Source organism: Pinus tabuliformis, chromosome 5_1 (assembly GCF_031772625.1).
Source record: "Pinus tabuliformis cultivar Carrire ecotype Pingquan chromosome 5_1, CPIR1, whole genome shotgun sequence".
In the NCBI taxonomy this organism is placed as follows: Eukaryota; Viridiplantae; Streptophyta; class Pinopsida; order Pinales; family Pinaceae; genus Pinus; species Pinus tabuliformis.
The window spans coordinates 293,171,271-293,197,194 of record NC_142305.1 but is presented as its reverse complement, the minus strand read 5'-3'; the positions used below and the strand labels follow the sequence as shown (position 1 = coordinate 293,197,194).

General features: G+C 35.6%; 1 protein-coding gene across 13 annotated transcripts in view; it reads left to right on the top strand.

Moving 5' to 3' along the window:
• LOC149164498 (uncharacterized) overlaps nucleotides 1-9,787 on the top strand; it is a 223,481-nt gene extending 213,694 nt beyond the window's left edge. For 8 of the 13 annotated variants that reach the window (XR_016260257.1, XR_016260254.1, XR_016260251.1 and 5 more), the window contains one exon: nucleotides 7,846-8,690. Coding sequence is in view for 1 of the 13 variants with exons in the window: in XM_089430926.1 (XP_089287052.1) it covers nucleotides 7,846-7,945; nucleotides 8,095-8,113 (119 nt within the window). In the remaining 12 variants the exon portion in view is untranslated. Of the gene's footprint in view, nucleotides 1-7,845; nucleotides 8,691-8,950 lie in introns of those variants that run through there. The other 5 variants (XR_016260255.1, XR_016260253.1, XR_016260248.1 and 2 more) reach the window with 2 other exon arrangements.
• Nucleotides 9,788-25,924: the final 16,137 nt, after the last annotated feature.

The window sequence follows — 25,924 nt, the reverse complement described above, 5'->3', positions numbered from 1 at the left end:
CCCTGCTAATGTATCATTGTGCTGCCCATGCACATGATCTCATAGTGCTGCCCATCATGCTACTGCCCATGCTCCATGTATTCGTTGTACAACCCATCCACAATATATCATGTTGCTGCCCCTGACTGCATTATATATATGTGTCCAGCGTATATATATAACTTATGTACTATAGCGTATATTGTCCAGTGATTACTGCCCATCGTATGTACAGTCTAGCGTATATATAAATACCATACATATAAATACCACATACATATTAAGACCCTATATACAACTGGAGCAAGATCATACATATTGAGAACCTGTTATATAACGTAGATGCCACATATCTTTGTATCAGTTTACACACCAGAGCAATATCATATACCATCACAATATTGTGATCATATGCCATTATAACCAGGGATGTCATGCGAATGCCATACCACATTAGATGACTGCCCAACGTACGATTGCACCGCATATACATAACTCCAGCTACACCTCAGGACTGTGGTATTATCACTGCGGTTGACTATGTCCTTTATTACAGCGTCCACCATTTATCTTACAGCGTGTAAGTTCCTTGAGAACAACGCATATATATATATATATATATATATATATATATATATATATATATATATATATATATATATATATATATATATATATATATATATATATATATATATATATTGTGCTCCATAATCATGCGAATGCCATACCACTTGGCATCCTCTACATGTATATAGATAACCTTTGCGATGTGTACAGGACTGTCCAGTGAATATATATATAACCATAACTGCAATATATGACATGACTGCCAGCGTATGATTGCACAGCGTATACATAACTCCAGCTACACCTCAGGACTGTGGAATTATGACTGCGGTTGACTGTGTCCTTTATTACAGAGATCTGTGCGCATATATATACAATGGATTGCCAATGAAGTAGATGTTTCCATACCTGACTGCGTGTTATATCATTACAGAGTGTTGCGCGCATATATATATTGCATTCCCAGCGTATGGCTGTGTGTCATCATTATCTGCGTGTAAGATGCTTTGACAACAACGTATATAATCCTGGCTGCGTTGATGCATTGTGTACCACGCTGCTAGGCAGAATCTGATATATTACAAGACGAGACTGTCTCAACATGACTGCACCTAAACATGGTGCAGTCAATACCCTTTTATGACTGCGGCTAGGTTAGAACAGCGTATGACATATATTTCTTTTGCGTATGAGATATCTCCATTTGACAACGTATAGGTGTCTCGGTTTGCTGCATAGATCGACCTGCGGCTAGGGCATCACCATAAGGCCAGCGTATCTTTTGGTTCTCTCCTTCCAAAAACCCAGACGTGGAGAGGAGATCACCTCAAGGATACATGTTTAAAATGACATCAAATACTCATCTATTTATACTAAAATGAGGATGATGAATAGACACATCGGTTGGGCTTCTAGAGCCTACATAAGCATTGGTCGGCTTGATAATAATTACATAAACAAAAAAAATTCATATCTCCATAAATACTTATCGGAATCGGATGATCTTTGGATCAATCCTACACCTCTCGACGAGAGGGATCCAATAAAAATATCAGATGCCATAAATAAACTGACCCACATGGAGTTTGGCCCTAGTTGCCAATTTAACACTCCCTCTCAACTAGGGAGAACTCCATCTGCTGATCCATATGTACGACTGTACTATCTCTGCCATTAATGCCTTGCACTACTCTGCCCATCTTTGCTCAGCTCTGCTCAGCGCTGCTGGCTCTGCTAGCTCTGCTCTGCTCAGCGCTGCTGGCTCTGCTAGCTCTGCTCTGCTCAGCGCTGCTGGCTCTGCTCTGCTCTGCTCATCTCCGCTGAACTATGAAGAAGAAGAATTGATCGAGAATGAGTCATATCATTCTCCACTGACCTGAAGTCAGTCTCAGAGTGCATACCACTAGTCCCAGACCAGTCTCAACTGACCCGAAGTCAGCTTCACAATAAGTACCACTCCTACCACTGGTCCCAGACCAGTATCGCAGTTTCAGAGAGTGTACCACTGGTCCCAGACCAGTCTCAACCGACCCGAAGTCAGCGTCATAGTATGTACCACTCTCACTGGTCCCACACCAGTACTGCACTGACACGAAGTCAGTCTCGGAGTATGTACCACTGGTCCCAAACCAGTCTCAACCGACCCGAAGTCAGCGTCATAGCATGTATAACTCCTACCACTGGTCCCAGACCAATATCATTGATCCCAGATCAATGGAGGACATCCTAGCGTAGGGAGTACGGTAGATACAACGATGCGTCCATCGGTACTACTATGGTCCCTAACTTCATTTCCCTGCTCATTGATCAGATGAGAGGTACTTCCCATGAGTCCCAGACTGCATGGGTAGGATGCCTCGACAGGAGAACTTAATCAATCCTGTCCTCACAGGAGAACACATCAATCCTGCTACAATCGCCATGGAGAACACATCAATCCAGGCTACCATGGAGAACACATCAATCCAGGCCTCACAGGAGAACACATCAATCCTGCTACAATCGCCATGGAGAACACATCAATCCAGGCCTCACAGGAGAACTAAACATCCTGCTACACAAGAGAGCGAATCATCTTGTCCCACAAGAGAGCGAATCATCTTGTCCCACAAGAGAGCGAATCATCTTGTTTCAGTGCGCACCACCAGGGGAGGGTGAGTCACCATGTGGTCGTATGTTGCTCCAATAGAACTGCAAGCCCCCCAAAGCTCCTAGAGCTCAATGTATGCAACATGCAGGATCCTTTTACAAAGGTCTCTCGACGACTCCAAGTCGTTCCGGAAAATCACAAATTTGATCTTTCCTCAGGGCTCTGTCCTGTACATCATCTCAGTGTGATGGAGCCTCCTTGATCATCGACTTACCATATCCCAGATAAGGTAGTAATTGATGTCTATCTGCTGGAGCAATTTTCAAATACAGGATTCCTCAATAATCGAATCCCATCTCTGGTTGTCACAGAGATTCAGAGTGGTATTCATCATGTGTACAAACAGCTCACTGAAGAGCTTCAACAACCAGACTGCCTCACAGAAGGCCATACTATTAGCAATGTATTCCGACTTCTGCTTCCTACATCGAAGCAGAATCCAAAGAGAACCAACACTGAAAAGTGCTCTTACCTAGCCAACAAGCCACACTGAATTATGTCCTACTACGTAAAAAAATGAATAAATGAGTTACTTGGTATTTTAATCTTTTAGCACATATAATACAAAAGAATTTTACCACTTTCTTTGTATTCTTGAACAGCTCGTTTGGAAAGTCTGATTATTCCACATCTTTGTTTCTTGTAAAGTTGTCCTTCAACCAGAAATTAGGTATTATTCCAGCATGTTAGGTACACGTACCTGCAATGTGATCTTTTACAACCATCGTAGCTAGATTTTGCGCCTTTTCTGTTATTGGTTCACCGTCCTCTCCTGCGCTATATTATATAGGAGTCGTTCTGGCTCCACTTTGTATATAGGGATCATTCTCGTTCCACTTGGTACGGGTACTACCTAAGCACGTCTGTGACTTTGCTGAAATCTTTTTCTTTTATAAGATTTGTGTTTTGTTTCCTATTTTGTATTTTTTGAACTTCTTGAACTTTTTTTTTGTAAGTTTCGTTGGATCTTTTCATTCATTTTCTTCAAAAAAAACACAACAAAAATTTAAGGAGTTAGGTGGCCTCCACCTGCCGAGAGGGAAATTGGCCATCGAACAACATTGTAAGCCATCCAAAAACATAAAAGTTTGACTCTGTCTAACAATGTTTCATATGACTGAATGTCTTGAAACCTTCTAAGGTCTAAGTAACTGAAACATAATAACCTAGCAAGCAGATTTACCATATAGAGTTAAACAAAAATTGAAACTAAACAAAACCAATCAAACTATTATTCATCGAAGGAATCCACTGGAGTGGATCTTTCGCACTTGAACCTGGTAATTCAAACTGGGGAAAACACGGAATGTGTTTCTCAATGCGGCTGAGGTAGACATTCTGTTGCTGAATTTAGAACTAAATAAGTTGAAATTCCTTCTGGATTTCATGAAGACCAAAATCAAACTTAAAGGAACTAGCTGGAGGGTTCATTATGGCCTTGGCCACAATGTTCTTCATTAATCAATAGAGGTCAACATTTTGCTTATATTGAGAAGTACAACCTCTGGATTGGCCAGGGTTGGGGACTAGGTCTCTTCAATCGTCCATTTGAATCTCTGCTTCTGCCTATTGATTAAGTTTAGTGTCCCAGTTGGAAGTAAGTTGTCAGACCTGAGATGGGGTACCTGACTGGTATGATTGGGATGCATCATGTATTTTCCATGAAGCTGAATGGCAGCCCCTAGCCCTCGGCCGACGAGGCTAAGCTTGGCTGCTAGCGTCATGCCTCTCGACGTTCCTCCCCTGACCCTGACCACCTCTCACCGAAGAGGCAGAACCAGAGGGATGAACCATGACGCCTCTCAACAAAACTATGATGGAATAGAAAAATTTGTAACAAACAACCCAAACCTCAAACTTGAAGCAGCCATTGAGGTCTTAACAATTACACTGACAATGTAGACTTGGGAAGTTATCACAGCATAAAGGAATTAAACATTGAACATTAGGCCTAAACCCAACAGTTGACTTGAAACTGAGATGGGTTTGATGCCCATGGAAAGGAACAACATACACAGACTCCTCGAGGTCACTTGAGACCAAATGCAAAGGTAAGATGAGAGGAACCATACAGAGGAAACCCTAATTCTTCCACGCTTTCAGAGACATTGAATGGAGTAAGCAATGACCATAGACAACTAGACATGTGACATATAATGACTCCATGCTAAAGAAATGTAGTACATTCCCATATGAGAAAAATTCCAAAGAGGATAGAGACAGTAATATAGAAAGCAAACATCTCATAATAAAACCCAACGGGATCTTTCCATAATTCTCGATAGAGATTCGAATTGCTTTCATATTCCTTATTAAGAAAACTTCCCCATTGAATTGACATAGGAGTTTAGGCTGGAAAGAGCGAGCGTGAAAAGGGAGAAGAGAAATAACATACCCGATTTCGTTGGACATGACACTAAGGGAACCCATAGCACCAGGGTAACCAACCAGCGAGGCCTCCCTCTCGAACAACCACGAGTGACCCACAAACACTATACCAATATTAGAGGTGAGAACCACGAAGCATACTCCTGAGAATGAGGAGAGGCCACCCCCTAACATCCTTAATAAGGTGACGCTCTCGCCAATTTCATTGACATTAATTGCATGCATGTGCGTTGGCACCATGCCTTCCTTACCAAATGTGTGAGGGCTATGGTGAAGTCTTTCTCTGGCCCTTACAATCTTAATCTTACACATGACTCAGATCCCAATGAGACCTTTCTGCCGGTAGAGACCCTAATCGGGGAAAATAGGGTGGAGAGTTGAACTAGTGAATTAATATCTAGAGTGCCTTAATATGGCACTAGATGACCATCTATCCAAGACCCCATGGACTCAACTTCTTAATTGAATTTAATTATTTTATATGTTTTTTTTTTTCATTTTTTATTTATCATATTTTAGTTGGTTTAGCAAATTATTTATTTTTTCAATTTTATTTAAGATATTTTTTGTTCTTATTTTTGTTTATTTATTTCACTATAACTTTTGAATTGGTAATTTTGGGGCACTATTTTGGACAACATCCACGATCAAATCACAAGGACCACTATTATTCACCTCAATATCAAGATATTCCACAATTTTCAACTTATTCAAATTTTTGCCACATAAGTTAACAAGACTCCTGATAATAAAAAAAACCCAAATGAAGAGAATCAAACCTGTTAACCACCCCTTGGGCTATTGTCTTTTAACTTTTAATCTTATTTTTTTAAACAAATGTCATTTTATACTTGCTCTACACACAGGGTATATTGTAATCAGTTTAAATCAAAATACATTGATTCTTAATTAATTTGCAAAATTTTAAGAACTATTTCAAAGTTTAATAAAAAAATTGTAAAATTAAATATTAAATTTATTTTTTTGGAAATTAAAATATAAATTTTGAATTTTAAAATTCAAATTTCTAGATTTATTTTTTTAATTTCACTAGTTATATGGAATTTAAAATCTAATTTTCATACTTAAAATTAGTTTAAAAAAATTAAAACTAAAAATATCTCAAAACACCTAAGCGTCCAGAAAAAATGATTATAAGAAAAAAGAATATGCCGATACAATCTCACCACATCATGCACTCTATAGTATTCTTTATTTTAATTATGATACAACCATAAAGTTTAGGCATAAAGACGGACAAAACACGCTTTAATAATTCTAGGTCAATTTCAAAATACATGGTTTAACGCATTGTTACCAAATTCGGGCGTCTTGGCAAAAGAAATTCACAAATTCGATTCCGTTAGGTACAATTAAGAATTCGGTATGGTGCATGAATTATTTTTTCCGGCTGTTGAGCAATGGCAGGGAGAGGGAAATCAGTTGATGGTAAGAAATCTGTTCCCAGAGGTCGGTTTTCAGTTCTTCGTTGGTCGTATTGCCAAGCTTTTCAAAGCAGGGAAGTATGTCGAGCGTGTGGGAGGAGGAGCTCCCGTTTACCTATCTACTGTTCTTGATTATCTTGTCATCGAAGTGTTCGAGTTCGCTGGAAATGCCGCAAGAGATAACAAGAAGACGAGGATTGTTTCACGCCACATTCTGTTGGTAGTGAGAAATGATGAAGAGTTGAGCAAGTTAGGTGGTGAACATAGCTAATAATGATGTGTTGCTCAAGATTCACAATGTTCTATTACCGAAGAAGACCGGTAGTTGTAAGGCCGGGGCGAGTGAACCCGAGGCTTGAGTTTGAAATGCACATGTATCAATTTTATGGTGTTTTTAGGGAGTTTGTGATAGGAAAAATTAATTAAAAAAAACAAATATTATATTAAAAAACTTGTAGTTTGCAAATTTTTATAAGAAAAAAATAATAAAAAATAGCAATTTCTATATTAATTTATTTTATAAAATAACAAATTACACTGTAATAAAATATAAAAAAATTATAACTTTCATCTTAATCAAAATTATAAAATAGTAAATTGGTTGCAAACCAGTGTCCTATATAAAAATAATAAATACTATAACTTTTATAGTAGACAAAATTATAAAATGGCAAATTTCAATTTCAAATAGATAATTCCTATTAAAAAAAATTACTAATTTAAGTATTTGTAACATATGTATTATATAATTTTTTCCCTATTAAATTTTATAGGGTCTAATTTTTTCCTATTATATAGAATTCGAATTTGGTAACTATAATTTAAGGTGCTTGTTTTTCACAATTAGAGTTAATTCAGTTATTTTGCTTCTCATCACGTTAATGTTAAAGAGTCAAAGGTGGTTCATTAATTTAATTGTTAACCGTTCTACTTGTTTATTGAAAGAGTCAAAGGTAGTTCATTAATTAATTATTGTACAACGGTAGGTTTTTAAAATAATGTTTTCCAACTAATTACGCTGTAATGCTTTACTCTTTGAAATGAACTTTTTTATTGTCCACTTGTCATCACTATGTACTTTTGGATTATGTGTTAGACGATTAAAGAATCGTAAGCCGTTTGATCATTGCAGTTGAATGTAGTTGGAAGAAACAGTTTGAATGTAGTTGGAATAAACCGTTATTGATAACCAACCGGTCATATTTCTTTTGCCCTGTTTTGTTCGCTACTTCTATTATTGGAACTTGCAAACTATCATAGGGGGCTGGATAGATATTGTACCTCTACGGAACAATGTAATGGCTTGCATGTTAGCCTTGCATATTCGCTGCTGTGGGAACAGCCTTGATATCCTGGCCCTCGATTTCCCATCTGTGGAAGTTGTGGTGACATTCGCAGGCATAACATATAATTGGTGTTTATGCTCTTCTGTTCTTTCGTCTTGTAGTAGACTCGCAGTGCGAAATCATCATGTTTATGATGTTTGCCCAATGGTTAATTTGTGAATCTCTGAGAAATTTTAAATGTTTGTGTTTCTCATGAGTGTGGCTAACTTATGTGCAGGGAGGAGAATGGGGACTAGTAATTTTTCCCATCGCTTGAGCCTTGCTCTCTCTTTTATCTTTGGAGGGATTAAACGAGTCAAACATTTTGGTTGAACTTCTATTGGCAAATATTTCGTGTGAATAGATTAACAATGAAATACCCAGTTGATTATTTAGCTTTGAGTTTACACTTAAGTAATGGGATATCCATAAATATCCCAGCGGAAGCGGGCGTTTTTCTACCAAATTTGGTGCTCGAGTCTTCGTGAAAATCTTTGACTGTATAGGTAGTTGTAAAAATCCTCCAATCTACAATCCTGAGATCTTTGGGCCATTTCCAGTTCAATCCAAGGAGGAGATCAAAGTCTCTGTCAACTGGTTCATTTGGGTCTCATTTAGTGCTTTACATTTTTCCGTTTATGGATAACTTTGCAACACTCAAGGACTCACAAAATTAAACCATGACATAGAACGTTGAAAATCCAAACTAATATAAGTAATGGGATAAAAGCGCTTCGCACCCAAAGATAAAAGCCAACCAATGCTCAGAATTATCACACTCGCTAAGTGAAATAGGTATGTAATAAAATATGTAAGAGGTATGTGAATGAAAGTACGTGGTAAAATATATATGTATATTAAATAGTAAAATAACAGATATTTTAACATTAAACGTTTAACTGTTTATTTATTTATCTTCTCTAATTCTTGTGACTAAAACTAAATTTCAGATTCATCTGAGACCACGCTCTCCGATTCCAAACGCAAACAGATAAAAAGCACAACAGATGTAAGTGTATTTTCTTTTTTCTATTGGCATTGATTAAAAGCTTCATAATTATATGTACACTTTACATGTTTCATATGATATGTAGATTGCAGATCCAGGGGAGGGCAGACGGAATTTTGTAGTTATGGAGGATTTGGGTAGTTGTAGCAATAACTTTCAAACGCTGGAGTTGTTTCCACTCCGTCCCGATCGAGGTGGACTTGAACAGCAGCCAAACACTCACCTCAGCAATTATACATGAAGAACACAATTGCATAGTATAAAGGGAGGGGCAACTCCCTGAACAATGAGTCTGCCCGAATAATATATTATACAATCTTTTCCAATATTACAAAGCTTTACAAGTATACTTGGAAACACCAAGTTTCATACAGCCAATTTTACATCAAGGCCACACCTTCGTGTGCCCACCAAGTTCCTTGCCCGAGTTGGGCAGGCGTGCCCTCACACGGATTGCCAACCGCACTCCTCAACCGAACTTTGTTCATGACAAATTAAAAAAAAAACGAGTGGATTGCAACTATTTTAACGGAGAAGAATGAATGAAACTAGGATTTGACTCGCCTCAAATGCTTGATGTACGCGATCCCTTATCTTCCCAATAAGAGAAGCTTTTCTGTGTGGAAGTCCGAGCTTTGACATAATAGATAGAACTTGGCGACTCTCCTCTTTGGATTTGTCAATTCCACAACCCTTGAGTTGCAGCAATAGATCATTATATTTGGTGAAGAAGTCTTGAATTCTGTCATAGTTCCGTGGATCCAATGACAACAGCTCCACTTCGAGCAGATGTCCTTTCATCTCATCCTGTTTCTCGTAGAGTTCTTCAACCTTTTTCCAAATCTCATTGGGAGTATTGTAGGCAGATAGATGAAACTGCAACTCTGAGGAGATGCACATGCATATGGATCCGTGGGCCTCATCCATGCGGTTGAAGTACTTGGATTTCTCTATGGTTGAAGTGGGTTCCAGTTCTGCAGCCATGGTAATCCTGTACAACCCTTTTTGACGAAGGTCTCGAGCCATTTGGTCCTTCTATTCATGACAGTTGTACGGTGTTAGGATTGATGCTTTGGGAAACTCCATTTTTCTGTCGATCTTCAATCAATCTCCGGGCTGTAATACCTGCAAAATAAAGCACTAGTGCGCCTTTTATCTAGCAACCTGTGGGCTCTGATACCATGTGGGGGTTTGCCGTTATACCAAAACCTGCAGGTGTTGGTAAACGTTACAAACTAGTAACTAGGATCCCCAGGGTGGAAATTATGGATTCTATAGAGGTGCGGTGATTTTTCCAACACCCCCCTCAAATGCAACTCGGGGGAATCGAACCTGGGTCCAAGCTTTGATACCATGTGGAGGTTTGCCATTACCCCAAAACCCGCAGGTGTTGGTAAACGTTACAAACCAGTAACTGAGATCCCCACAGTGGAAATTATGGATTCTATGGATGGGTGGAAATTATGGATTCTATAGAGGTGTGGTGATTTTTCCAACACCCCCCTCAAATGCAACTCGGGGAATCGAACCTGGGTCCAAGCTTTGATACCATGTGGAGGTTTGCCATTACCCCAAAACCCGCAGGTGTTGGTAAACGTTACAAACCAGTAACTGAGATCCCCACAGTGGAAATTATGGATTCTATGGATTCTATAGACATACGGTGATTTCCAACATTATGATTCCTTATTTTCTCAATAAGCGAAGCTTTTCTGATTCATCAAACATAATATTCGTAGTTATTATAATAGTGGACATGCTCCTCAACTAGCCGGAGTAAACATAGAAGTGCAGCTATTAGAATATAAGAATTCAGTCCATTACAATGTTAGACATTCAATCAAATACAAACAAAACTCATATATCTAATATGTTTCAGAACTGTGTCGGCTACATAAATACATTGAAGCAGGTATAAATAAATAAATCTACATAAATACTTGAAGAATGTACAAATAAATAGAAATAGCTATGTTTGAATCAAGAACATGGCTACCAATTATCCTTGGCTATCATTCCTTTGATAGTATAAAGCCTAACACAAGCTTTGGCCGCAAACAGCAGAACATTAACCCAACGCACGAAAACATCCCTAATATGCACCAAAATATAACTCGCTAACCTGATCTTGATTCTCTGTAGATTGAAATTGTTTGTTGTAATTACTGTTTTAAGATGTATAAAAAGCCCTCTTCTCAGATCCCCTGTTCAGATTGTAGGGGTCACAAAACCAAATCTACTCAGATTGCAAATATTTCAAAAGGAAAATCAAAAGGCAGCATACGGATTATAAAAGTACAGATACTATAGTTTACGTTCAGTATAAAATTATTCAGATTATGGGCTCGGAATGGCTATGAAAACCTTGAGCGGTTGCAACTATTTTAAAGGGATAAGAATGAATGAAACCGGGATTCGACTTACCTCGAATGCGTAGAGAGGCCCTTACCGAGTCAATGTAGTATCCAACGAAATTTCGGACCTTTGCACCCTTTGGCAATTTTGGACCTGCACTCGTATATCTAAAATGTTTCAGAAATGTGTCGGCTACATAAATACATTGAAGCAGGTATAAATAAATAAACCTACATAAATACTTTGAAGAATGTATAAATAAATAGAAGTAGCCATGTTTGAATCAAGAACATGGCTACCAATTATCCTTGGCTAACCTGATCTTGATTCTCTGTAGATTGAAATTGTTTGTTGTAATTACTTGCGATTATTATAGCGATTTTGAGATTAAGAAATCCAAACGGGCCGAACTCACGACCTGCTATCGAACCTGCCAAAATATACGAAGATTTGAAGCCAGGACCTGCTCGCTTCCTATTGTGGATTTTATATCTCGAGACATAAACACCCACCATGGAGCTCGAACCCACGGTTAAAAGGCTTGCGCTCTCTTTTTTCCGTGGAATGCACAAATGCCATTTTTCTCTTCAAATGTTGTATCTCGAGACATAAACGCCCACCATGGAGCTCGAACCCACGGTTAAAAGGCTTGTGCTCTCTTTTTTTCGTGGAATGCACAAATGCCTTTTTTTTCTCTTCAAATGTTGTATCTCCAGACATAAACACCCACCATGGAGCTCGAACCCACGGTTAAAAGGTTTGCGCTCTCTTTTTTCCGTGGAATGCACAAATGCCTTTTTTCTCTTCAAATGTTGTATCTCGAGACATAAACGCCCACCATGGAGCTCGAACCCACGGTTAAAAGGCTTGCGCTCTCTTTTTTTCCGTGGAATGCACAAATGCCTTTTTTTCTCTTCAAATGTTGTATCTCGAGACATAAACGCCCACCATGGAGCTCGAACCCACGGTTAAAAGGCTTGCGCTCTCTTTTTTCCGTGGAATGCACAAATGCCTTTTTTCTCTTCAAATGTTGTATCTCGAGAAATAAACGCCCACCATGGAGCTCGAACCCACGGTTAAAAGGCTTGCGCTCTCTTTTTTTTCCGTGGAATGCACAAATGCCTTTTTTCTCTTTCAAATGTTGTATCTCGAGACATAAACGCCCACCATGGAGCTTGAAACCACGGTTAAAAGGCTTGCCCTCTCTTTTTTCCGTGGAATGCACAAATGTGTTTTTTCTCTTCAAATGTTGTGTTTTTCCATGTACACGTGAGTTAGGTTATTTATTTATATAAAAACCTTAATATTAATAATATCATGCCAAAAAAAATATTATTAATCCTAATATTAAAGGATTATTATTATTATTATAATTATGAGTAAATCTAATATTCATATTAGTATATTATTATATTAATATTATTATATTTAATAATTTTGGATTAATACAATATTAAATTTGTTATATTATAATATATATTAATATATCATGATATTTAATTGCTTTCACTAGATGCATTCATTTCAATGTAGATGATTTCTAATCCTATCTGATTGCTTGCACTAATTACATTGATTTTATTAGATGGTGATTTTTAATTCTATTTAATTGCTTGCTCTAGATGCATTGATTTCAATGTAGATGTTGATTTCTAATAATATTTGATTTCTTGCACTGGATCCATTGATTTCAAGGTAGATGAATTCTAATCCTTTTTGATTTCTTGCACTAAATACATCAATTTTAGTGTAGATGGTGATTTCTAATCCTATTTGATTGTTTGCACAAATGCATAGATTTTAGTGTACTTGTTGCTTTATAATCCTGTTTGCTTACTTGCACTAGATGCATTGATTTCAATGTAGATGTTGGTTTATAATCCTATTTTCTTACGTGCCCAAATGCATTGATTTGAGTGTAAATGTTGATTTCTAATCCTATTTGATTGCCTGCGTTATATGCATCGATTTCTATGTAAATATTGTTTTCTAATCTTATTTGATTGTTTGCATTAGATGTATTAATTTCAGTGTAGATGTTGATTTCTGATTTGATATAATTGGATTTATGATCGTACATTAATTTTAAAGTGATTGGATTAAATTGTGTGTTGATTTAAATGTAAGCACAAAAAAATATTAACAATGTACATTGATTTTTGTGTTATAGTAATTCAACCTATTAATATTGTAGAGAAAGAGAGACAAGATATGATGTTTAGTACAATAGCTCGAGCTAAAGATTTAAATGGTTTATGATTTAACCTATCATTTTCATATAATCAATATGAAAAGATGACAAAAGTAATAAGGGTGAAAATAAGAATAATAGAATAAAATAGTTTGAGATTAATCACAATGAAGACTATGTGTAATTGACTATATTCTTATTATTCACATTTTCTATCATTCAAGAATATAACATTGTCACTTTACATTAAAAAATTGTATTTCATTATTTTTCATCATTAAAGTTATTAACAATATTTATCATCTCAACAAACTGAGGTAACTAAGAAAATTTAAAATTAAAATGACCAGATTAATCTGAGACATATTTAGCATATTTAAAATGATTATATTAATATTAGATGAATTTACATATTATTGATAAAATGAACCATATGGTCGTTAAATTTTCTTTGGTCGCACATGACTGAAACCATCCTAGATCCATCTTAACTCCAGATCTATCAAGCGCCGAGAGGGATCAAATCTCTGGAGGTGAAAACCTTTCGTCAAGTTTTGCACTCAAAAAATAAGTTTGCGCCTCGAGAGATTTGATCCTTGTCGCTGCTTGATAGATCTAAGATGGATCTAGGCTAGTTCTTATTGGAAGGAAGCGGGTTTCTAAAATTTTCTCTATAAAAATGTCATTAGAAGTATATATATATATATATATAAACTAATTTCTTAAATAATTGTTGCATCCAACACAAATTTTATTAAAAATCCTTCTCATTTATATATAAAAAACAAAAATTAAAATGAGTGTAAGTATGTATTTTGTACTATCTTTTACGATTATTCCTAGTCGGAAGGAAAAAAAAAACATGATTTTGAATTTTTCTTTCCTCTCACATGTTTCTTTAACCTTTTCCTCTCTCTATCTAAAAACTTTGAATTTATATTTCTTTAACTGTTTTCTCTCTCTAACTAAAAACTTCAAAAGTTAGGCAACACTGTTAGTTACAGTAGATCTTCTAGGTTTTTCTATCTATTATTTAACGTTTCTATTAATGGGTAATAGCCTTTATTAATTTTTATTTTGTATTGTTTTCGTCTCTTGCAGTATTTTAACGTTAATTGGGTGTAAAGATCCAGGTTGGTTTTTTATTTTAACATGATCTCATACTGTGCTTCTTCGAGGTGGGGTATAATGTATAGGAAATTCTTAATGACCATGCACTAAGTCAATCATTGGCTTAGTGCATGTCTACGTTGATGTATACGATAATGATCCAACATTTTCTCGGTGTTTTCCAGTAACGTTAATTTCCTACATTTGCATGATAAAGCATGATACATATCACACTTGGGCATGGCCATCGTTATGACAAGTAGATGTCATCCTTTATGCATTCAATGTCTCTCATCACTTGACATTTCAAATTCAATAGTCTCCCCCAAAGTTTCAGAAATTTTAAAATTAAATTCTCGCACTTTTTATTGGTTCAGGCGAAGGTAGTGCCTAAGCTATAGGATCATCAAACGTAGGAAGTAAGCAGTGATGAAGGTCACAAGATCGATCCGAAATTTGTCTATTCCATCCAAAAGCAGAAGGGTATCGAGAGAGAAAGCTTTGGTTGCCTGACGCTTCTAGCTCCAAGTTACGACCGAAGATTTCTCAGTGAGACATGGAAATTATAAAGAGGATTTGGCTTTGGAATTCTAGGAACAGGGACAGGTAACGGGTGGGGCGGTGTGTTTGGAAGGGTGTCATTCAGTGGAATTATCAACAATAGTGGAGGTGGAAGTTTAGGGCCTTACGCCGTCATTAATGTCTGAAGTTGGAACCATCTCACTTGGCATGGGCTCTTATTTAAGTCATGTTCTAGGAAGTCACGTATAAATGGTCGATTCAAACCCCTATAACTCTTGCAACAACGATAAAAATCAATAGACTTCGTAACATTAAAGAATGGTGGATTTTTGTGGTCGATTAATATCCATGCTCGACAGCTTGTAAATCCATGTCAAGTGTGTTGATTGCATTAGAAGATGGATCTTCCGCCATCAAAGTTGACTTGTAAAATTTTACAGCCATAATATATTCGTTTTGGACGTTTCTTAGAATTTTTTTAGTTTTTTTTTTTTTTTTTCCATATTTTTCAAGGGATTTAAATTCGAGAGAATGCACATTCTACACATGAATTTATAGTAAAGTCATAATATTTGTACAAGTTTATTGCAAAAACTAGAAGCGAGTAAGCCCACTGATGTGTTTACAACAAAGGAGAACATCCCTCTATTTGCATTATTCATGGAGCTTATAGCAGAGGAGAACATCTCTTTGTTTGTAATCTTCATTGAGTGATAAATGCAACACAAAGACAATGCCCCAGAGTTTTGTGCTTTTTCAACATAGCATGTCACGATGATCTGAGTTGACTCAACTCCCGGATTTAACCAAAATATTTTACTTCCATGATGTGGTTATAATTACATTTAAAAGTGCATAAAGTAACATATATGCATGTTGTAAAGAAGAGGGAACATGACAAGAATCAGCAACATAAAACACAAGACGTTGACAATGGATTTTGTCCAGGAGAGACTACGTCTCTGGGCCTCGGTGTTAAGCTGGTGTAAGCTGCTGCATTAAGTGTTGGAAAGAGTGATGATGTACATGAATGTGTTTTCTCTATCATGCAAGGAATTTTCCCTCTCGCAAGAATGGCTCCATGAGATGTTTCGTTGCAGGAACTTTCATTCACAAAATGACTCCTATCAACATGACATAATTTCACGTGTGATATTAATGAGCATCCTGCCAACATGGCATGAAAGGGATCTCAATTAAAACATACATGGCGACAAATGACTATCCCGTCAACATGACGACAAAGGGATCCCAATCAAAACATGAAAATAAGTACATCTCAAATCAAGAACAAAACAAGAACCACCATCAAACATCAAACATGGATCTATACAACGTAATGTATCTCAAGCAAAGAGACAAATAAGTACATGATCACACTGCATATACCTCACATGAAGGAGTTATCTAAAGAAGTGGATGATAAATTGCAGGATCTGGATGTACGATCAATCTTGTGGCATCGAATATCATGGAAATGACTACTCGCACATTAAATGTTGACACCTACATTCCACTTTGAAAAGTGGCTGAAAAACAGAATGATCAAATTGAAAATCTGATTACACCATCAAATTTGTGGCATCAAGTAGTGTAAAACCGACTATCAAATTTTTGAATTCTAACAAAGTGAAAATTTGGGGCTATAGGAATCTTTTAGATTCCCCCTAGATTCCTCAAAGATTCCCTCCTCCGGGTCATCTGATGATCGACTGCTCATATAAAAATTCTATCTACGCCATCAGGTTTGTGTTGATGAGATGTGTAGGATTGACATAAATTTTGTTTGATTTGGACACTATAAAAATTTCGCCCTCTTGAAAGTTGGGCTCAATCATGGTTCCGCCTACCTCTTCTCCATGCTCATGGTTCCACCTGCAATTAATTAAAAAATTGTCTCAAAAAGCGTGTCAGGCTTCCACTCCTAGTTCCATCGCTCATGGTTCTATAGTGTGAGATCCTAGCTGCTCTCCATTCCGCCATCTCTACCTCCGTGTGTAAATGAAATGAAGGGTTATATAGACGTTTTCGGGCAGAAATAACAAGAAACCTATTGGGCAAGCTGGTTAAGGTAGAGGCAACGAGGCGGAGGCTCAGGGGTTTAATACAGTTTAATAACCGTTGACCCCTGCACTTCGAAAATCGTTTTAACATTTTGAAAAAGGTGTGGAGGTTTGTTTTACATATCCATTTAAACGGTTATGTATTAATGTTTTGGGCGCATTTATGGGTTTGTTGTGGGCGGAGTAATGTGGGACCGTTGTGTGGGTGGGGCTCAAGGAGCCTTCGGCCGTGGGTTCAGCTCCCACTAGGCTCTTCATTTGTATATAGTATAGTGGGTGGGGGTGTGGGCTGGGTCCACCAGAGGTGGCCCGCCCACCGCCTAGTTTTTTTATATGTAACGTAATATGTAATGCTTAGTTGGAGGTTGGGGGTCTGACGGGGTCATGACCACTCGTTCATTTTAATTACTAAATTTTTTTAATATAGCTTGGGTTCTGATGGAGGTGGCGGGGGTCATGGTTTGCCACCTATTTTATAATATTTGTTTGATTTTTAATTAATAATAGGACACTTAAGCTTGGACCACAACCCAAATTTCACTGGCTCTATCTCCTCCATATGATCTCGGATTTGAGTGCCATTCACACCGTTGGAATGAGGGCGACAAGCACTTCGATATGGTGCTAGTTTGGGAGCGATCTGATCAATTTGAATTTTGACCCTTTCTTAGTCTTCTTGGACTTCTACCTATGTCTGCAGCCACCTGGATCAATCCTCCCCATTGAGGAGCTTTTGGTCCTCTAAAGCATGAAAAATAATATGCAACTTCTCTGTACCCTATCTACACTTACAAGTATCTAAGATTTCACCCTTCCTTCTCCTTGACCTTTGTCCTTCAGAGCCATAAGAGATGAGCCGACACCTGCCACCTTTGCAAACCTATAGTACAATTCTGCAAATTACATGCTTAATTTACATGACCAACTAATGACCTAAGCATCCCATACTTGCCACAAGTTTAAAACACATACTCGGTGGTCAAGTTTACATCAAAATGGAAACAATACCCTAGCTATGAAAACAAGGCCAAAATAACATTGTTGCTTCAACAAGTGATGAAAAACACATCATAACTGCAACACATGAGTTACAAAAATAAGGCCAAACACTATTGTTGCTTTGACAAGTGATGGAAACACAACATCACTTTCACAGTTTAAAATGCATCAAATGATTTACAAAAGCACGACCTTGACATGCTAACATATCTAGAAACCATTTTTCACTTATCAATGTGAATGGGTCACCCCCCTACGGTGGTCTTCCTCGTCGAACGACTTTTTCAACTCGTTCATGCACCGACGCTTTGTCTTTAAGGCATTGCTCTGGATGGAGCCTCCAACACTTGGCTCTTTGATGACTACTTCTATTGCAATGACTACAATAGGTCTTCTTCCTCCAGATCTACTTTACCTTCTTCTTTGCCTACAATTGAGAGGGTCTTTCACGCCTCCTCCTTTTGTATGTTGCTATTATTTTCCAGCACTCAACAAATGTATGGTTATGTAATCCACAAAATTACATGTTTTTCAATGCCATGTTTTACGTCCATATTCTCACCATCTCACGATCGCAAGATTCTCTACCTTGGCACATATTGCAGACCCGGGCAACACTAACATCTTTAGACAAGTCTGGAAATCATTTGATATAATGGGCATCCCTCCCATATGGCATATGGCAGGACAATTGGTACACATACATAAATTCACTTATGGAATCACATGTCAGGATATATGATGGGGATAATGAAATTATATGGGCATTATCACCTAATGGTAAATACTCCCCAATATATGGATATCTACATATTTTTCAGATCAAAAACCACTTTTATCTGACTGGTGGTGGATTGCTCTCTGGAAACAAAATTCACCACCCCGGGCTAAATGATTCATGTGGTGACTACTTCAAAATAAGATCCCTACTGGGGATAATTTACAAAAGCGCACCTTTCATGGCCAATCTTAGTGTGTTCTATGAAAACATGAAATGACAACTGCTGATCATGTATTCCTTACTTTCCCTATTACTATCGTTATTTGGATTGAAGTTACAACGTTGCTACAAATATAGGTTCGTTGGCAAGGGGTGGATATCATGGAGGCCTGACATCTATGGTGGACAAGTGCTCACTCACATAGAATTCGTAACCTACCTGTTTTGATTTGTTCGTGTATTTGGCTTCAAAGGAATAAAATCATATTCACCGACACTGTTCCCTGTTGGGCACTAGCCACTGCACATCTCATAAATTCATTTCAGTGCATCCCTGAGGATGCTCGTGAACAAATAGTATGGGCTTGAAAACAATTGTAAGTCAATAGATATTATGGTATGGATTAAAAAAAAGTTTCTCTTTGAGACTTTAGTCACCTTTATTATTTTATATGGATGTGAAGAAACAAATGTGGTAGGATTCCAAATTCTAGTTAGATGCTAATATGATGCAAGATGAAAAATGTATTGTTGATTGGTGTACTCAAAATTTGTGTCATGGATGTGATAATAGAAGTGATAAGTCTATCTATAAGTTCCTTTGGCATATAGTTGATGTTGATCGAACATACTTATATATGTAAAACTATACTAGGTACAGGGTCTTTTCATTTTCATTTTGTTAGAAGCACATATCAGACTAATTGGATTTTACATGTCAAGTAGTGTGCTTGTTATTGTGGATGTTGCACAATGAATGAATTCCAAGAGATGTGCATAAATGTAGAACATGGATGTGTTGAAGAATGTAGAGAAACTATCTTGGACCCTTTAGATCATGTTGAGCCTATTCAGATGCACATTCTAAAGGAGGAGAGAGATGAGGGAGAGAGGTGAGAGAAATGAATTTTTTAATAATTTTGAAGAAATATGTGTTATAATTTGTTAAAGTTGTAAAATGTAGAATAAAATATATAAATACAATTTTAGATAAAAACATTAATTTAATTTATAAGTTTATTAAATATTAATTAATTTTACATTTCCTTATTAAATTTTATATAATATTTATGTTCAAATTCTTATTTTATATAGTATTTAATTTATGAGCTTATTAAATATTAATTATTTTTACATTTCCTTATTAAATTTTATATGATATTTATATTCAAATTCTTATTTATAATTTTTTTTAATTAAAATTCAAAAAATATTTTGTATTATAAATATAAATTTCTTAAGTGAAATAATATTGTTTTAATTTGTATTAGAATTTAATTAATATTTTATAACATAAATACAACTTTCTTAATAAAATTGCATAGGGATATAAAAAAATATCAAGAGTAACCTGCAAAACTAAAGTTCAAATATTCTAAAGTATATTATGAAAACTGTCGTTTTCCCAATATTATTAATACTTTCATTTTCCAGTGGGATATTGACGTGAAACTTAAAACTAAATTTCAAAGAAAATAAATGCGAATATATAGGTAATTGAAGAATTGAAATTACGATAGTATAAATTAAACATTACGGTCAAAACCCTAACAATCTATATCAATGCATTTCCCAGCGCGTTAAAGGGTAAAACAATATTAAAAAAGAAACCGCAAATGTAATTTACGGTGTGTTCCACGAGCTCAATGCTCAACAGGTGGCCAAATTGAAGAAGAAAGCGGTGGCAGGTCACTTTCTCTTTTAGTGCACGGAATCCTCAACGTCACTTTCTCTTTTAGTGCACGGAATCCTCACCGGCAACCAATAAATCACAAGCCATAGGGTCATAAATAAACAGCGGCTGTATATGCCCACCGTTCGATTTTGCTAATGCCGAAATCGAACGGTGGGCATAAACAGCCGCGGTTCATTTATGACCCTATGGCTTGTGATTTATTGGTTGCCGTACCCCTTATCCTCCCTCCGCAGTATTATTGTCGGAATAAGCGAAGCTTCTCAGATGCATCAGGGAGAATATTCGTAGTAATTAAAATCGTAGACAAATCAGTCAATTCAATCAATTTCATGTTACTGTAAAGTTAGTAAAGTTAGGATTTAATCAATATTCAAATCGTAGATATTTTATGGATATTAGAATGAATGAAACTGGGATTCGACTCACCTCGAATGCGTGCTGTACACGATCCCTTATCCTCCCTCCACACCACCATTATCCTCTCATTTTTCAAGGAATCGCCCGGTGGGTGTGTTTCTTTTTCCATATGCACATGGGTCAAGTTGTGTGTTTCTTTTTCCATAGGCATATGGGTAGTTTATTTATATAATAGGTTAATTTTTTTTATGTTGATGGGTGTGTTTATTTTAGAATAAGATTTTTATAAATTTAATTTAATCATTAATAATTTTTATGTTGATGGTTGAAGAGATTTTTCTCTAAAATAGTTATTATTTTTGGTCATTAATTTTATATAAAATAAGTTATGGTTAGTTTTGGTAAGTGGTATCCATAAGCTATTATATTGGTTCATAGTATTATAACAAAGCTCATTTACAAATTAAAAATCTCTATTATAAAGCAAGATTAAATATAAATGATTTTGTTTCATATTTTTTTAAATGTATAAATAATCAACTTTTATATTAATTATTTTCGTTATCTTTTATTAATAATAATAATTTAAAATATATTATAGTTAAAAGAGTTTTTATGCTTTTTTAAATTTTAATAATGTGACCTGTATAATGTAATAAAGTGTTAGTAAGTCGAAAAATCATAGTAAAAGGAACTTTCATCCTTACTCTAAGTAGTGGACCATCTTCTAGCCATTTATAAAAATATTATGTTTATGTATTTTCTTATGCAACTAATTTGTTAAAATATACTTTTTCTCTCATGCACCAAATAAAATGAGATGGCTTGGTTTTATAACTTTGCTTCTTTTTTGCCCAAAGAGGTCCTCTACAAGGGGTAGATCTCACATAAAAATGTAAACACGTAAATGTAAATGTAAATGTAACGCTTAACATTTCACATTTAAAATTTTTAATCTAATGTAGCCCTATTTAAAAATCAATCATTATGCATAAACACAATATAAATTTAAAATATAAAGAGGTTTCCGAACACTCAAAAGAGGTACAGTAAATAAATAAAAATAGAAATAAACCATAGGTCCATTGATTTCATTGTAGATGATTTCTAATCCTATTTGATTGCTTGCACTAAATGCATTGGTTTCATTGTAGACGGTGATTTCTAATCCTATTTAATTGCTTGCACAAATGCATTGATTTTAGTGTACTTGTTGGTTTATAATCCTATTTTCTTACTTGCACTAGATGCATTGATTTCAGTTTAAATGTTGGTTTATAATCCCATTTTCTTACCTGCACTAGATACATTGATTTGAGTGAAATTGTTGATTTCTAATCCTATTTGATTGCATGCATTAGATGTATTGATTTCAATGTAAATATTGTTTTCTAATCTTATTTGATTGTTCGCATTAGATGCATTGATTTCAGTGTAGATGTTGATTTATGATTTAATGTAATTGGATGTATGATCGTACATTAATTTTAAAGTGATTGGATTAAATTGTGCATTGATTTAAATGTAAACACAAAACAATATTGGGAGTGTACATTGATTTTTGTGTTATAGTAATTTAACTTATTGATATTGGAGAGAAGGAGAGACAAGGTATGATGTTTAGTACTATAGCTTGAGCTAAGGATTTAAATGGTTTACGATTTAACTTATCCTTTTGATATAATCGATATCAAAAGATGACAAAAATAACAAGGGTGAAAATAAGAATAATAGAAGAAAATAGTTTGAGATAAATCACAATGAAGACTATGTGTAATTCACTATATTATTATTATTCACATTTTCTATCATTCAACACTATAACATTGTCACTTTACATTAAAAAATTGTATTTCATTATTTTTCATCATTAAAATTATTAACAATATTTATCATCTCAACAAACTGAGGTTACTAAGAAAATTTAAAATTAAAATGACCAGATTAATCTGAGACATATTTAGCATATTTAAAATGATTATATTAATATTAGACGAATTTACATATTATTGATAAAATGAATCATATGTTCGTTAAATTTTGTTTCTTCACACGTGACTGAAACCAACCTAGATCCATCTTAACTCCAGTCTATCAAGTGCCGAGAGGGATCAAATCTCATTTAGAGCATTCATTTCATATTTCCTTCCTCTAAGAGTGCCTTCATTCCAAGATCTGGATCATCAGGTTTTGACTAATCATTAATTCTCAGATGTGGTGTCAAGGTGTTCTCTTTGGTGGAAGCTTGGGGAAGAGCTTCAATTTCGTCTCTTGTCTCTCCTCTCATCTGTATTCAAGTGGGAAATGCATTTCAGTTCATGGGAGTTCTGGCGCTCGATACTTTCTGGTTCAGAGGTAAATTTTGTCTCAGAGGGAGGGGGGTTGGTTAAACTTCATCTCAGACTGTTGCATCTCTATCTTGATAAAGGTGTCTCTATATCCATTTTTTTATTTGTCATATTTTGGGAATTATTTCCTATCCCTCAGACTCTTACTTTTGTATTGGGCATTGGTTTGTAATTGGGAACTAAAGAACGCATCATTCTGTAAGGTGGAATTTTGATTTAGATAATAGGGTTACTCTGGTTTATGTTTCCCTTTTAATTTCCATGGTAAATCAATTCCCTTCCCTAATCTCAATTGGGGAAAGTGTTTCCAGTGCCCTCATTCATTTGCCTCCTCATTTGATTTGGAGTCTAGACGACTACAATATTAAAACATTGAAAAATGCCTTTGATTTTGGGTCCTCTTCAAATGAATGTTCTTAGGTTCATTGTCTCGCTTCTCATGATTCTCTTCACTAGGAAGATCATGCATTGCAAGTTAAGTTATGCCAGATGTCCCATTCTCACATCAAGCTCTCAGATAAACTACTAGCTCTTCAATTTAATTTTTCTCGCTTATTAGAGGAAGTGGATGCTTTAAGGAACATGGTAATGGATCTAAAGCTGACAAGTGATACTCAAGTGGATTGGGACAACCATCAGGAAGTTAATGTGAAGAGATACATTGATTTCACGTAGTCTAACGAGGTGGAGGAGTTGCCTAGAAAGTTATAGAAATTCTGGTTATATTTAGAGAAAATTCGGCAAGGATTTTTGTAAATCCAAGTTATAGTTGTTAAACTTCAAAATTTTATGTGTTCTAGACATTTTTGATGGTGTTGAATCCATTTCCACCATCAAAAACACAATTCAAACACTATCTCTACAAGATTTTTTGAATTTTTTTTCCTAGATTCCAACCACTTTTGGCCGTCTGGGCAATTCATTCGCCTCGTTAGACTACTCCCATTGATTTAAACCAACCTGTTAATGAGAACAACTCATATATCCCTCGTTGGCTTACAACTGGAACATTTTCCTATGGTCTTGAGATGAAAACTCTGTATTGTAGTGTTCTATGTTTTGAAATAATGGTCAGTCAATTTTCTCCTGTGCATGAGATGGAAAGAATCTGGTGTCTAAGTCCTATGTTTTGTAATTTTGTTTAGATAGCACTGGTGACTCTGTTGTATTTATACACTTGTGTCAAGTATCAAGTGCCGCTCTACTACCTGGTTCTGGTTATTAGGATGTTATGTCTAGGGGTATCATGAAATCTTGATGGATCTGAAATTCGAGGATGTATTTCCTGATTTTTTGGCTAGGAATAGGTGAAGATTTTATCTATTTATACTTATCTTTGTTTAGAAAAATAATAAAATATTTTAATGTAAAAAAAAGCAATTGAAAGTAAAAAGGTTTACTTAAAAAAATAATGATAGGTGGATGTGTAATTTATTCAAAATTTCAATGTAAAATTAATATGTTGCATTTAAAATATTAATAATAAAAAAATTTAACGTATTTCATAAATAAAAATTTTCAATATGTAGGGTTAAACAATATTAACATGTACTCCAATGTCAAATATGTATATATTATATATAGTTAAAGGAAAGCAATCAAAATCTATGTATATATTATATAATGCAATTGAAAAAAAAATCTTCTCGATAACACAATTTAAATAACTTTTTTGCTCAATTTTTCCTAAAATCCAAGAATGATTTGTTAGAATACTTTAAGCACACAGTCCAAGTGTTCAAGGGAATTTCCAAGAGAGATTAGCTTTGGATCTATCGAGACCTGAGCAACAAAAGGTATCAAATATTGGAGATGCAAACAACTTTTCAAGTTTTTCAAATTTTTGCAACTTTTCAAGAGATGCAAACCACTCCAAGTGCCCAACCCTTGAGTTAATTTGAAATTTTAATGATATGGATTCCTAGTTTCTCCTACGATAAGACAAGACAACTATACCCTCTAATCACTCCCATAAACTTAATTCCCAATAACTATAGACTAACACCCAATTAAATTCTTGCACTCAAAACCTTATCCAAAAAACGTGAGGTCTAAGACACAATTTGGTTTCTACCTTACCCTAAAATTAACTTTATATATATATATATCCCTGAAACCGGGATTCGACTTACCTCGAATGCGTGCTGTGTATGATCCCTTATCCTCCCTCTGATCCCTTATGCGTGTCCTTATCCTCGCGTATCGGGAGGAGAGGCCCTTACCGAGTCAACATCGTATCAATATAGTAGAGAGGCCCGTACCGAGTCAATATCGTATCAATATAGTAGAGAGGCCCTTATCGCAGGTCAATTTTTCTCCGCTTTGCACCCTTGCCGGCTCATCCGAGTTATGCAGATTATTGTCGCAATAAAGTGAAGCAGTCATTGCAATAGGGTTAGGTTATTTATTTATATAAAAAGTCATTGAGGTTATTATTTATATAATAGGTTAATATATTTATGTCGATGGGTACGTTTA